At 39.8% G+C, this 15,073-nt stretch overlaps 1 protein-coding gene across 5 annotated transcripts in view; it reads left to right on the forward strand.

The window, feature by feature from the left end:
* The window catches only part of TAB3 (TGF-beta activated kinase 1 (MAP3K7) binding protein 3), a 97,709-nt gene that overhangs the window by 62,848 nt on the left and 19,788 nt on the right, over positions 1–15,073 (forward strand). For all 5 annotated transcript variants that reach the window (XR_013825581.1, XM_079909582.1, XM_079909581.1 and 2 more), the window contains 3 exons: positions 6,947–7,138; positions 11,396–12,857; positions 13,740–13,900. Coding sequence is in view for 4 of the 5 variants with exons in the window: in XM_079909582.1 (XP_079765708.1) it covers positions 7,037–7,138; positions 11,396–12,857; positions 13,740–13,900 (1,725 nt within the window). In the remaining variant the exon portion in view is untranslated. The remainder of the gene's footprint in view (positions 1–6,946; positions 7,139–11,395; positions 12,858–13,739; positions 13,901–15,073) is intronic.

Below are 15,073 nucleotides of genomic sequence, written 5' to 3' on the forward strand. Positions count from 1 at the left end.
CTGTCCCAGATGATCTTCCCGCCAGTGAGGGGACTTCCCAATGTTTGGAAACATTTCCTCTTTCACAGCTCCCTCCCAGGGGCTCAGGATCCCTCCTGATTCCTCTCTCTCTCTTTTGTTTTTTTTTCTTTTTTAGTTTTGTCCTACTCAGTTACATGGAGATTTTCTTGTCCTTTTGGAAGTCTGAGGTCTTCTGCCAGAGTTCAGTAGATGTTCTGTGATAATCGTTCAGCATGTAGATGTATTTTTGATGTATTTTTGGGAGAAGGTGAGATCCACGTCCTACTCCTCTGCCCATCTTGATCCGATCCCATCTTTTCATAATTTTCACATTTCTAGATGTGGCCTTTTCTTTTTCTCTTAGAGAAGGCCCTTTAATGTTTCTTGTAAAGCTGGTTTTGTAGTACTGAACTCTTTTTTAGCTTTCGCTTGTCTGTAAAACTTTTGATCTCTCCATTAAACGTGAATGAGAGGCTTGCCGAGTAGAGTATTCTTGGTTGTAGGTTTTTTCCTCTCATCACTTTAAATACATCATGCCACTTGCTTTTAGCCTGCAGAGTTTCTGCTGAAAAAACAGCTCATAGCTTTATTGGAGTTCCCTTGTATGTAACTTCTTGCTTTTTCCATGCTGCTTTTAATATTCTATCCTTGTCTGTGATTTTTGCCAGTTTAATTTGATTGTGTCATGGTGTGACCTCTGTGGGTTCATCCAGTTTGGGACTCTTTGCTTCCTGGATCTGGATATCTATTTCCTTTCCCAGGTTAGGGAAGTTTCCAGCTGTTACGTCTTCAAATATGTTCTCTGCCCCTTTCCCTCTGTCTTATCCTTCTGGGACCTTTATAATACGAATGTTAGTATGCTTCATGATATCTTAGGAGTCCGTTAAACTGTCGTCATTTCTTTGTATTCTTTTTTTTTTCTTTAAATCTGTTCAGCTCAGTGATTTCCACTGCTCTGTCTTCTGGTTCGCTGATCCATTCCTCTGTATCATTTAGTCTACTACTGATTTCTTCTAGTGTATTTTTTTTTTTTTTTTTTTTTTTTTTTTTGCAGTACACAGGCCTCTCACTGTTGTGGCCTCTCCCATTGCGGAGCACAGGCTCCGGACGCACAGGCTCAGCGGCCATGGCTCACGGGCCCAGCCGCTCCGCGGCATGTGGGATCTTCCCGGACCGGGGAACGAACCCGTGTTCCCTGCATTGGCAGGCGGACTCTCAACCACTGCGCCACTAGGGAAGCCCTTCTAGTGTATTTTTCATTTCAGTTACTGTAGTCTTCATTTCTGTTTGTGGTTCTTTATGTATTCTAACTCTTTGTTAAACTTCTCACTGTGTTCATCCATTCTTCCCCCAATTCTTTGATTAACTTTATGGTCAGTACCTTGAACTCTTTATCAGGTAGATGGTTTATTTCCACTTCATTTAGTTTTTCTTCTGGGGTTTTATCTTTTTCCTTTGATTGGAACATGTTGCTCTGTTGACTGCCATTTTTATTTCTGTGTATCTGGTAGATTGGTTATATTTCCCAACCTTGGAGAAGTAGCCTTTTGTAGGAGACATCCTAAGTGTTCCAGCAGTACTCTCCCCTCTGGTTACCAGAGCTGTTATTCTCTAGGGGTGTGGGCTGTGTGGGTCCTTCTGTTGTGGCAGGCTGACTATGTCACTTTGCTAGGTGTGGCTGGCTCCTGGTCTGGTTGGGCACCAGGTCCTGCTTTGTGCAGTGGTTGCCAGCTGCTGGTTGGGTGGGCCAGGTCACGAGGCAACTGGCTACAGAAACCCAGGTGTTCTAGAGCTAGTGCTGGCTTACTGGTGGGCAGACCCGTGTTCAGGGGTGGGTAGTTGTGGGCCCGGGGTTCCCAGATCTAGTGTCAACCTGCTGGTAAGTAGGGCCGGTTCTTGACTCGACTGGCTGCAGGTTCCGTGGTGTCCAAAGCTGGTGCTGGCACACTGGCGAGTGGGGCTGGATCCCAGCGTGGCTGGCTGAGGGGCTCAAGTTGTCTAAGAGCTGTTGTTGACCTGATGGTGGGTGGGGAAGGGGCCTAGTGGGTCCTGTGGCTACTGCTGCTCTGTTGGTAGGTGGGGCTGCATCCCCACCTGATTAGTTGCTTGGCCTGAGGCATCCCAGTACTGGTGCCTACAGGCATGTGGGAAGGGACTCTGTGGGATCCTGAGGCTCATAAGCTAGATGGAGGATTCCAAAGTGATGCTTGCCAACAGCAGTGTCTATATGGTAGAACAAGCTCCCCCAGATGACTGCCACCAGTGTCTGTGTCCCCAGGGTGAGTGCCAATTGCCTCCTGCCTCTCTGGGAGACTCTTCAAGGTCAGCAGGTGGGTCTGACCCAGGCTCCTTTCAAATTACTGTTTCTGCCCTGGTTTCTGGAGCATGTGAGATTTTGTGTGTGCCCTTAAGAGTGGAGTCTCTGTTTCCCACTGCCCTTGGTTCTCTGGAAGGAAAGCCCTGCTGGCCTTCAAAGCCAAATGTTCTGGTGGCTCGTCTTCCCAGTGCAGGATGACAGGGCTGGGGAGCCCCATGTGGAGTTCAGACCCCTTCCTTGGGGAGGACTTCTGCAGTTGTAATTCTCCTCCTGTATGTGGGTTGCCCACCTGGGGGTTTGGGTCTTGAGTATACTGCAACTCTACCTCTTCTACTCATCTTGTTGTGGTTTTTTCTTTATATCTTTAGTTGTAGATCTCTTCTGGTAGATTCCTGACTTTCTTATCAATAGTTGCTCTGTAAATAGTTGTAATTTTGGTGTGCCCATGAGAGGAGGTGAGCTCAGGGCCTTCCTACTCTGCCATCTTGTTGTAAGTCCTTTTCCTTTGCGCTTTTGTAACTTGCTCCCTCTTTCTGTGCACATGTGTGTGTGTGCATGTTTGTATATATGCACACATATACATATATTTGATTGTTTCTCCTGAACCATTTGAAAGTAAAGTTGCCCTTTACTCCTGAATGCTTCATTGCCTAATTCCTAAAAATAGGGATATTCTCGTATATAACCACAGCACAATTACCAAGTCAGTAAATTGATTAAATTCAATACGTTTAACATTGGTAGAATACTTTTCCTAATGTACCATCCACATTGAATTTTATCAGTTGATCCATTCATTTATTTTATAACATTTCCTCCATTTAGTGTAGGATCCAGTCTGAGATCAGTCATTAGATTTAGTTGTCATGGTTCTAGTATCTCCTTTAATCTTTGATTTTTCTAGCATTTGTCTTTTATGACGTTGGCATTTTTTTAAGATGACATTTTCACCTTCCCACTCCCTGCTTTTTGTTTTTAACAGAACATTTCTCATTTTGGTTTTGTCTATTTTTTAATGAATAGTTTCAGATTACATAGTCCTAACTGGAATATTATAAAGTGATATATTCTTCTCACAGTATCACATCTGGAGGCGTGTGCTGTCCATCTGTCCCTCATTGGTGATGTTAATTTTGATTATCCAAGATGTTGTTTGATTTATCTACTATATAGTTAAATTTTCCTTTGCAGCTAATAAGCAGTTCTCTGGGGAGACACTTTTAAGACCATTAATATAGCCTAACTTCATCCAAATTTCCCCCTAGATTTAGCATCCATTGATGATTCTTTATTGAAGTAGTCTGTACTGTGATGGCTGCAAAATGATGATTTTTCCAGCTCCAGCACTTCCTGCACACATTTACCAGTTGGATTCCACTAAGCAAAAGCCCTCCCTTTGCCTTTGTTTGTGTGTGTGCCTATTTAACTATTTATTATTGGGCTAAGGACTCACGGGTTCCGCTTTTCTACAGGCCTGTAATTCATTACTGTCCTTAATTGTTTTGGTGCTCAAATTGTCACAGATTTGGTCAGTGGGAGCCTCTTCAAGCTGACTTTCAGGTTCTTGTAACAAGCTCCCATCATTCTTTGAGTACGTCCCCACTTTCTGGCATAACACATTCTAGGTGGAGCTACAGTTCCACATGTGAGACCTTCAGATACACAGGTGGCTCCAGTATAGTGTGTTTGGTGCTCCTGTGAGGATAAGCACAGCCTGCTGTGGAAGCATAGTGGAGGGTCCTTTAGCCCAGAGTAGGTAGAGAGTTACGGCAGCCGGACTAAGTTGCGGGGGGTGGTGGTGACTGTCAGTGGAAGCCTTCTTAGAGGAGGTGCCACCAATACTGACATGTACGGTATCAGTATGGCTCGGAGAAGCAGTGGGAGGGAGGAAGATAGAAAAGTATCTCAGGCAGATGGATGATCATGGGCTAATGCCCTGAGAGGAGGCAGTGTGGGACATCCATGCACAGGATCACACATAGCGCTGTTTGGTTGAGATTAGAAAACAGATACTCTGGCTGTGATGTGGGGGAAGGCAAGACCTGAGGTGGGAAGAGCAGCAGGAAGTTGCTAGTATAATGTTGATGAGAACAATATTCAGACATGCCCTGAATAATAGTAACTAATGCTTCCTGACTTACTACTGTTTGCCTTTTAAATTCTACTACAATCCTACAATTATTTCCATTTTTAAATATGAAGCTTCAAAGGCTTAAAAGCTGAGTATCTTTCCTAGATGCTACTAAATGGCAGAACCAGGGTGCACACCATCACCCATTTGATTTAATATTCTTGTTTAGTTGGTTGTGCAAGAATGGGAAGTCAAGGAGCACGCTCTGGTTTCTAGTTTTGTTAACTGAGTGAATAGTAGTAACATTCATAGAGAGAACACAGTGTTTGGGGAAGGATTGTGGTAAGGAGTTCCTTTTTGTACATATTGACTAATGTCTTTGGGTTTATCCAGATGGTGCTGTGTGTAGGCAGTAGACTCTATGTGTCTGGAGTCTTAAGAGAGCGCATGCATGGTGCTTAATAGCAATTTGGGAATCATCAGCCTTTAAATGTTTTTGAAACCTTAGTAGTGGAGGTCATCACTAGGCACAAGGATGTAGAATGAGAAGACGAGGCGGCTTAGGGCCCAAACCAGGCAAGCATTAATGTGACAAGAGAGGTGGGAAGAAACCAGGCTAGTGTGATGTCATAGAGGCTGAAAAAAGGAAGGAATGATCAGTAGTGTCAGATGCTGCAAAGGTCAAGGGGCATAGGAGCCAGAAGATAAATCCTCTGAATTTAGCAGCAGAGAGATGATGAAGAGAGTATTTCAGTGGAACAGTGATTTGAGCCAGATTAGAGCAGACTAAGGAATGCATTGCAGAGAGCAGAATTGTATATGGAGGCCAGAAAGCCTATATATATGTGCATATTGGAAGTTATCTTTATTCTTTTCCCATATTTTGATTTTTCTTTAGATTCACTAGATATCCTCCATGTTGATGTTGGAAGTCATTAAAGCAGTCCCTAATAGCTATTTATACCTGAGGTTAGGCAGAGTCTTATCCGTAGGGGCTTTGTTGCCACCTTGTAGACACAAAGAGTATAATTACTCTTGACAGTCTTGGCTTAGAAGGAAGAAAAGAGAGCTCGATGCCCAGTAAAAGTCAAGAGATTGCATGCAAAATGAAATTCCCTGCTTATAATGAAAGTCAAATTTGAGATTACATGGTATTTATTTTTTAATTATATACTTAATTATAAAGCAGCAAAAGTAATTCAGTATTTTCCTGCAGCATTTTAAGGTTTTAAAATATTCTTGGGTCTTCCCTGGTGGCGCAGTGGTTGAGAGTTCGCCTGCCGATGCAGGGGACGCGGGTTCGTGCCCTGGTCCGGGAAGATCCCACATGCCGCGGAGCGGCTGGGCCCGTGAGCCATGGCCGCTGAGCCTGTGTGTCCGGAGCCTGTGCTCCGCAACGGGAGAGGCCACAACAGTGAGAGGCCCGCGTACCGAAAAAAAAAAAAAGAATTCTCTGTAGTTCTGTACATTGCCCCAGGTAATGGTATTATTTAAAGTTTCAGGGCCTGTTTGCAAGAAATGGATTTGGTGTGGGATGACCCTCCCTTATTGTGTAGTTTAGACTTGCATCTTAAAATCATGATTTCCGTGCATCTTACGAAGATGCAGGTGTTTAATTCTCAGTCTTAAAAATATTTTACCATCTCATGAGTGATCACAGCAGAAATATTATGAGATTGTATGGTATACACTGTACATTTTTCCCGTCATAAAAATGGGAGAGATAGATGAAAAATGGGTAAGTTAATTGACCTTGATGGTGCCACTTGATTTATGATTTCATTATTACTTCACTAGCTGCCTTTATTTACATGGGTGCTTAACTTGACTAATACCAGTGAGATTGGGGGTGACTTGCCTCTACTCAAACTGTGCCCCCAAATCCTGGCATCTTTGCACCTGTGTCAGTTGCACCAGAACTAGGTGAAACCTTAGCTAGGCAAGTCTGGCTACTGATGGACCACCAGCATCATCTTTGAAAGCAAAGGATTCTGCATTTCCATTTTTGTTTGCCCAGTAGTTTCATTTAGACATTGGGTTTGCTTTACTCAGAGTTCAAATTCAAGCCTTTTGGCTTCAAAGTACAGGGAGCATGTAAGGCAAACAGGACATGTGTGGTTTGTGGTGTTATTATCAATTCCTGTTGCCTGATTTTATTACTTCAGACATCAAAATGATTATCCCGCTTTAGAGGACTGATATGATAGCCCGTAGGAAAACATGAGTGATTATACATAAGTAGGATTTCTCAAGACTTAGAAAAATATGGTTGCCAAATAATAATACTCTGTATTTTTAATCTAGCTGCTGCTTTTTTCATTTTTGAAGCATTAAAATGGAACTGAAGGTTTGGGAATTCTGTCGTTCTTGATTTTAAACCAGTGATTAGCTATATATTCCATCAGAAAAGTCTTTGGCTAAGTAGAATTTGTCCATTTTCCAACTTTAGAATTTGGTATACTTATTTTAGATTGCTCATTTTAATGTATTGATGGTTTCTATTTGAATAAAGTGAAATATGTAATTAAATTTAACCATACTTTAATTTCTTTTAATAGAAAATGACTGCAGTATTGGAAGATCATTACTATTGGAAGACCGATTAGCATCCATTTCATAAGAGAAGCTTGACCACCATTTGCTCTGGCATGGCGCAAAACAGTCCACAGCTTGATATGCAGGTTCTCCATGACCTCCGACAACGTTTCCCTGAGATTCCGGAGGGTGTGGTGTCTCAGTGCATGTTACAGGTAGATTACCCACCAATGATAGTGATATTAAAGTTACAGTTTACCTTATTAGAGGTGACTTTGTGTTGTAGTGACTAGAACTCAGTTAAGTTTTCTTGTTTATGTTGGGGGAACATTTAGAGCAGGATTTCTCAACCTTGGCCCTGTCGACATTTTGGGCTGGATATATTGTTTGTTGTGGGGGTCTGCCTTGTGCATTGTAGGATGTTTAGTAGCATCCCTGGCTTCCACCCACTAAATGCCATTAGTATCCCTGCAGTTGTGACAACCAAAAATGTCTCCATGGGACACAAAATCTCCATGTTCCATGGGAGGCACAATCTCCCCCATTGAGAACCAGTGATTTAGAGAAAAGAATAAAGGTGTGTAGCAAAAAGATTCTTCATGCATTTCACTTCTTAAATTTTGGGGGTTGTCATCAGTCCCCAAATCCTTAAGAGTTGAATTTGGATTTCAAATTTATCATTATAACTTCTTAAACTATATACTTTTTTAGCCTACTTTTTAAAGTTTTTAGAAAGTTCCCTCCCTTTCTTACTGTTTTTCTAGTTAGTAAATGCTTAACTAATATCTAATTTTAAGTGGAAGGCTACTTTCTTTAATCACATTACTTTTGTCTTGTTGTCTTCTATTGAAATAAATCTTTCATCTCTGATAGAACGTCTCTTCCCACTCAAGGGGCCACAGAAATAGGCCTAACACTCCCCCTGTTGAGTTTTGCATCATCCTTCACAGAATTGCAGTGTGTTTTGGGTTACAGCATTTCCCTAGTTGGTTGACTTTTGGGAGCGGTATTTCTGTCGTGCTCACTGGACTTCCGTAATTACACAATCAGTCCAAACTCTATGTTACTGCATAATATGCAAGCTTCTCCCTTACAGTGTGAGCTGCTCAGGATATAATGTAAACCTATATATAGTTGAGGTTAATTGCAAATAGAGACTCACAGATCAGTGGTGGTAACAGAGGTGCTTCCTTTGTTTGCAAGCCCTTCTACTAGGTCTCGTTTTTGTGTTATAGCTTGTCTTTATTTTTTCTACCATAACATTCCCAGTCTGAATTTTCACTCTTTACTTTAGCCCCATTTTGGTCTCTGGTAGAGCAAAGGTACTTCCCACTGGAGTGAAACCCTTCTAGTTTAAATCACCTTCCTAGCAGTTACCTTCCTAACTTATTCTAGGGCCCCCACCTTGTTTTCTTAATTTTATTTAGCCCTTTATTTTTTCAAGGCTTATTGTTTTCGTTTTACTAAATTGAAAGAATGGAACTTTAAATTCAACTCAGTGAACATTTGTTGATAACTTACATTGTTCTAAGTCTTTTACTTTTTTGTTCCTTTGGGATTAATATTGTTTATCAGTATGGACACTTAACACCTGCTGGCTCTGGAAGGTTTCTCTGTTTGCATTAAAGTATATAAGACTCAGTAGTTTGCCTTTTTTTCCTTTTAATTGAAGTATAGTTGATTTACAATGTTGTGTTAGTTTCAGGTGTACAGCAAAGTGATTCAGTTATACATAGGCATATATCCATTCTTTTTCAGATTCTTTTCCATTATAGGTTATTACAGGATTTTGAATACAGTATAGTTCCCTGTGCTATACAGTAGGTCCTTGTTTATCTATTTTATCCCAAACTCTTAATTTATCCCTCCCTCCCTGTCCAGTAGTTTGCATTTAATACACAAGCATTAAAGCCTCTCTTAGGTTATCATCCCCCAGTTTAGGACCACTTTTTAGGGGTATGATGCTTTAGGCTCAGTCCTTTCATGAGTGTTCACATATATCTTCTTAAAACTTCTGACCTCTTTATCCAGCTAAACAATTTTTATTTCTTTATTCTTCATATTTATCGTTTGATAAATTTTTTATCCTTTGTTTTTTCTTTTTAAGACATTTAGCAGGTCACATGTGACATTTGAATCTATTGTGGTGGTATTTTTATACTTAAATATCTTGCATTTGTGGTTTTAAATTTTTCTTCCTAAGAAAATGTACTCAGCTTGTCACTGTAAACATACATTTGAATAGGCTGACAACTCCAACTTTGCATCATTTAAATTTGTATCTTTTTTGTGGCAGTACTAATTAGGCAACCTAATTCAATGTAGAAAACATGAAATTTTAGGATAATGAATAAAAATGTTAAATAGTGAAGTGTCTGTTACTGCTTAGGTTTCAAATAAAACTCTAGTTTTTGTTCTCCTTTTAATCCATAGGTTTATTAAAAAACTTGAAGGAGCTAATAATCTTTTTTTTTCCCCTTCAGATATCTGTCAGTGACATTGTCTTGTTGGCAATCAGTTTGAATCCTTTGGCTCCAAATTTGCATAGTGTCTAGCAATATCTGTCTTCTCTCTTAATATCTGTCTTCCTTCCCTTGATCAGCATGGTTTCAAGCAGGATAAGAAAAAGCCCAAATTTAATTGTTTTCTTACATTTCAACAATTACTTTTTTCCTTGGCTCAGAAAGTATTTTAAAAAGTACTTGAATTTTAGTATCAAAAGTTTTATATAAGGAGAAGGATAAAAGTTATTATGGAGTTTTTGATAAAGCAATTCTTTGAATTTCTGAGAATTCATTTTCCAAAGGTTTGCTTGACTGAATTTTCTTTTACTTCCTAAAGTTTCAGTATAGTAATGTACTTTTGGCCTAACATCCTGTCCCTTGAAATTACTGTGTGATAGTAGAAAGAGCACTGGGAGTCAGAAGACCAAGAATCTAGAACTGGCTCTCCAGTTAACTAGTTAAGCGCTTGTTATCAAGTCATGTAACTTCCCAGGCATCTCTTTGCTCATCTGTAAATGAGTTGAGTTGGAGTAGATGGGAACCCTAAGAGTCCTCTCAGCTCTAAAATTAAAACATTTTATGTCCTGTTTTACATTTAGCTTTATTTGGTTCTCAGCAGAAGTGAAGTGTTTGCTTTCATTTTTATATAAAATGTACTTTTCCCTAGAATATAGTAATATGTGTATATGTGCATATCTGTATATATATTTATGAAATACGGAGAAGGTGATGATAATTGGGAAACTTCAATAGATTATCTCAAAGGTAATGAATAATTGTGTTTTAGGCCAATAAAATAATTCTGAATTTTAATGGAAAACTATCTTATAGTACCTTAAAATTTTCAAAAGAGGAAACCTTTTATTAGTTTGATTACTGTCACTTGGAACATCTAAAATGCCAGTTTGCTGTTTACCATCTTTGTGTGTGTATATAATTCAAAAAATTGAAATCTTTAAAAGATTTTGGAAGTTTACCAAGCTACGTTTGAGCAGGTAAAAACTTTTGAGACTGTGGGAGTGTGAATGAATTTCATTAAGGCAGTGAAGACCTGGTTTTGTGTTAAATTACCATAATTTGGCAAAGTCACGGAACCGTAATTCAAAAAGTGGATTTGGGGCTTCCCTGGTGGCACAGTGGTTGAGAGTCCGCCTGCCGATGCAGGGGACACGGGTTCATGCCCTGGTCCGGGAAGATCCCACATGCCGCAGAGCGGCTGGGCCCGTGAGCCATGGCCGCTGAGCCTGCGCGTCCGGAGCCTGTGCTCCGCAACGGGAGAGGCCACAGCAGTGAGAGACCCACGTACCACAAAAAAAAAAAAAAAAGAAAGTGGATTTGTTTTTATACTGATATCTTTTTTTAACTTAATCTTCCATAATGAAACAGACAGTTGAAGTTAGATAGGGTTAACTTTGGTTAAACGAAAAGTAAAGGCTGCTTTAGAATTTTTGTTGTTTTGAGTCTTTAGGAATTTTTATTATAACTTTTTTCTGTTTGGGGTTTCATTACCTTTTGAAAACTAATGCATGGTTATTTTCATGTTTATCAGTTTAAATATTAATGATGGATATTACTTATACTTATATATTACAGCAAGTGTGGTGAATCCAAGATTAGCCCAGCATTTTAATTTGTTGAGATGCAACAAGTGTAAGATGAGTCCTGGATTTGGAGTCAGAAAAGTTGGGGTTGAGTCACAGTGTTCATTAGTAGGTACTTTACATTTCTGTAGCAGTAGCAGTAGCGGCGTAGTACTAGTTATGTGAGCTAAATGTCTGTAAAATAATATGGATTGTTTGGGATCTCCTTTTCAGGGTCAATGACCATAAAGCTTTTTTGTGTTTAAAATACTGTTCTCTACTTATTCTGTGACAGTTATATTTACATAATTCTGTGGCAAAGCTTGACTTCCCACTATTAGGATTTGTCCATTTTGCCAATGTTATTTTTACCATTTCTTCCCCCTAGAACAACAACAATCTTGAAGCCTGTTGCCGCGCGCTTTCCCAGGAGAGTAGCAAATACTTATATATGGAATACCACAGTCCAGATGACAACAGGATGAATAGAAATCGCCTTTTGCATATTAACCTGGGTATTCATTCTCCTAGTAGCTACCACCCAGGAGATGGAGTGCAACTTAACGGTGGTCGAACACTGGTACATAGCTCAAGCGATGGACATATTGATCCACAGCATGCAGCAGGCAAACAGCTGATATGTTTAGTTCAGGAACCACACTCAGCTCCAGCTGTTGTCGCTGCTACTCCCAACTACAATCCATTTTTTATGAATGAACAGAACAGAAGTGCAGCTACTCCTCCTTCACAGCCACCTCAACAGCCATCTTCCATTCAAACAGGAATGAATCCATCTGCTATGCAAGGGCCTTCACCACCACCACCGCCACCTCCTTCATACATGCACATACCTCGGTATAGTACAAATCCAATTACTGTTACAGTATCCCAGAACCTCCCTTCTGGACAGACTGTACCAAGAGCTTTACAAATTCTTCCACAAATTCCAAGCAATCTTTATGGGTCTCCTGGTTCTATCTATATTAGACAGACATCTCAGAGTTCATCAGGAAGACAAACTCCTCAGAGTACGCCATGGCAGTCCTCACCACAGGGCCCAGTGCCTCATTATAGCCAGCGTCCTTTACCTGTTTATCCGCATCAACAGAACTATCAACCTTCTCAGTATTCTCCCAAACAACAGCAGATCCCTCAACCTGCTTACCATTCACCACCACCTTCTCAATGTCCTTCACCCTTCAGCTCTCCACAGCATCAAGTACAGCCATCCCAGTTGGGCCACCCTAGTTCCCATGTCTTTATGCCACCTAGTCCTTCAACTACTCCACCCCATCCATATCAACAAGGACCTCCTAGCTATCAGAAACAGGGAAGTCATTCAGTAGCCTATCTCCCATATACACCATCTAGCTTACCCAAAGGATCCATGAAGAAGATAGAAATTACAGTGGAACCCTCTCAGAGATCTGGGACAGCAATTAATAGGAGTCCTTCACCTATCAGTAATCAGCCATCTCCACGGAATCAGCACTCATTGTACACAGCCACCACGCCACCTTCAAGTTCTCCTTCAAGAGGGATATCCAGTCAACCAAAACCTCCATTTAGTGTCAATCCTGTGTATATTACATATACACAGCCAACTGGACCTTCTTGCGCTCCATCACCATCTCCTCGGATGATACCAAACCCAACTACAGTTTTTAAAATTACTGTAGGCCGAGCAACAACTGAAAATCTTTTAAATTTAGTGGACCAAGAAGAACGTTCTGCAGCCCCAGAACCTATTCAGCCCATTTCAGTGATACCAGGCTCTGGGGGAGAAAAGGGAAGCCATAAATATCAGAGAAGTTCTAGTTCTGGATCAGATGACTACGCCTATACACAAGGTAATTTTACCCTTTTTTTGAAATTTAATCTTTGTGGTGAGGTGGCAGTCTCCTATTCAAAATAAAATAATGTATATTAGCTGTTTAATTTTAATTAAATGTTTAGTATTTATTAAATATTGGGCACTAGCATTGCTATTAAGAATAGGGTTAGTGCTTCAGAATCATCTACAGACTTTGCTTTAAAATATAAAAATATAGGCATGATAATAGTGACCTCTAAAAGACTTCTTTTTTAGGAAGAACATTCACTGGGAGAAAAATATAGAGAAGTGAAACCAATATTGTCAAAAATACAAACTACAGAGTGGGAAAAAAAGATTCATAGAGGGTGGACTAAAGTTTATCAAGGTGAAAAATTTGAATATTTTCTAAGAGGATGGCCTGAAGGGTGTAATATTTATAAGTAATATATTTATAAGAAGTGGGATTGGTAATGAAGAACATTATTGGATTAGTTCACAGTGGACCTAACTAAATATAAGGAGAATAGAGTATTTTAAAAGTTTGTTTCAAGATATGTGATAATTTAGTATTCTTTCAGTATATAAGAAGGGAAGTAATTATGATTGTAATTCAATATGCCTGGTTTTGAGCCTGTTTAAAACGCACACAGGTATAGTTAAAGAGAATCTTGGGGAAATGAAGTACAGTAGAACAAGAGGAATGTACAGATGGTGTCATTTTGGCAGAAGTTACAAGAGCTAAATTAAAGCAGATTTGAAGGCAGAATAGCATTAGAAAGACATGAGAGTAAATGTCACCTGAAGTTGAATGACAGGGTTCTTTACAGGTATTTCGTACATTAGCAATGCATATAGAAATTTCCCAGTCACTTGTTCAATGTTACTTTCTGCAATGACTTTATCTGTAATGCTATAGCCTTGCTGTTACATCAGCGAGCAAGGATGGAGAGGTTAGCAAAGCAATTGAAACTTGAGAAAGAGGAGCTAGAGCAATTGAAGGCTGAAGTTAACAGTATGGAGCATGACCTGATGCAGAGACGGCTCAGAAGGGTCAGCTGCACCACTGCGATCCCAACGGTGAGTACGATCTATTAGGATGCATGGATAGGAAGGTGGACATGTTGGCTGTCCAGGCTGTTTGTTTTTCTTTTAGGTTCTGTTCCTGGCACAGTTTTGGTTTTGTTTCTGTTTTTTAAACAATGGATGAAGGACTTCTGCCTTCTTTTCTCATCAAAATAATTTGATGCTTTATTTTTCTTTGTCGTGTGAATTCCATAGACTCATCACTATTTTCAAATACTGACAGTTATCAAGGTAAAGCATCTCATTCACTATAAATTGCTTTCTGTCCGAATAGAAATGAAAAGTACACCTTGACCAAATATTTTATACATTGTTCTCATGTATTCATTTATCCTTTTAAGCATATTGTATATATATTTTTCAAACATTTAAAAGTTATTTTTCTAAGTACATTAATGCACATGAGTTAGATCAAGATGAATATGCATGTTGGGAAAGTGTTGACTATAGAATATTTTAAAGCAGAGCAATTTGGTTAGTGTAAATAATTGTAGAAACTAAGATAATAGTATTAACAGCGGTCCTAACAGGAACTGCTCTCATGAAAAGATTCGGTAATATATTTTTAACATGTTGGTGAATATTTGTGAGTTCTAAAGTTCTTTAAAAATTCCGAAAAATTGGAAACAGGTGTCCTAAAATCCTGTGACATCACAAGCTTTCTGTGATCCAACCTATCATTTCGTCTTTCAACATTGATTCGTTCAACAAGCATTTTTTTTTACAGTTTATGAATGTGGTCCTATACTAGGAGCTTAGTGTATACCTGCTAGTGGGAGAAATAGACCCATCAGTAGATAACTGTAATACAGTATGGTAAGTGCTGTGTCTGCTCACGGGTAATGAGAGAACTCATGCATCAGCTAGTTTATCCGTGTATACTCAATACACTTTTTGCTCGCTCACATTACGCTCCTGCTGCAGTGGTCTTCTGAAGCTCTGTGTATACGTTTAAATGCTGTCTGCTCTTCAGGGCTGAACTTAATCTCTACTTTTTCATGGAGCCATTCCTCATGTTCTTACTGTCTCTTAACTAAGGGTAATCTCTTTCTCAGAGTGCACAAGTTTAGAGAAGTTAGTGTATATGTCAGGCCTCTTGCAGACAGGATGTCTGCAGCTGTGCCCTCATAGAGAAGTTTTTAACTGAAGTTCGTGGCTTCAAAGGAG

The sequence above is a fragment of the Stenella coeruleoalba genome (genome assembly GCF_951394435.1).
Source record: "Stenella coeruleoalba genome assembly, chromosome: X".
NCBI lineage: Eukaryota > Metazoa > Chordata > Mammalia > Artiodactyla > Delphinidae > Stenella > Stenella coeruleoalba.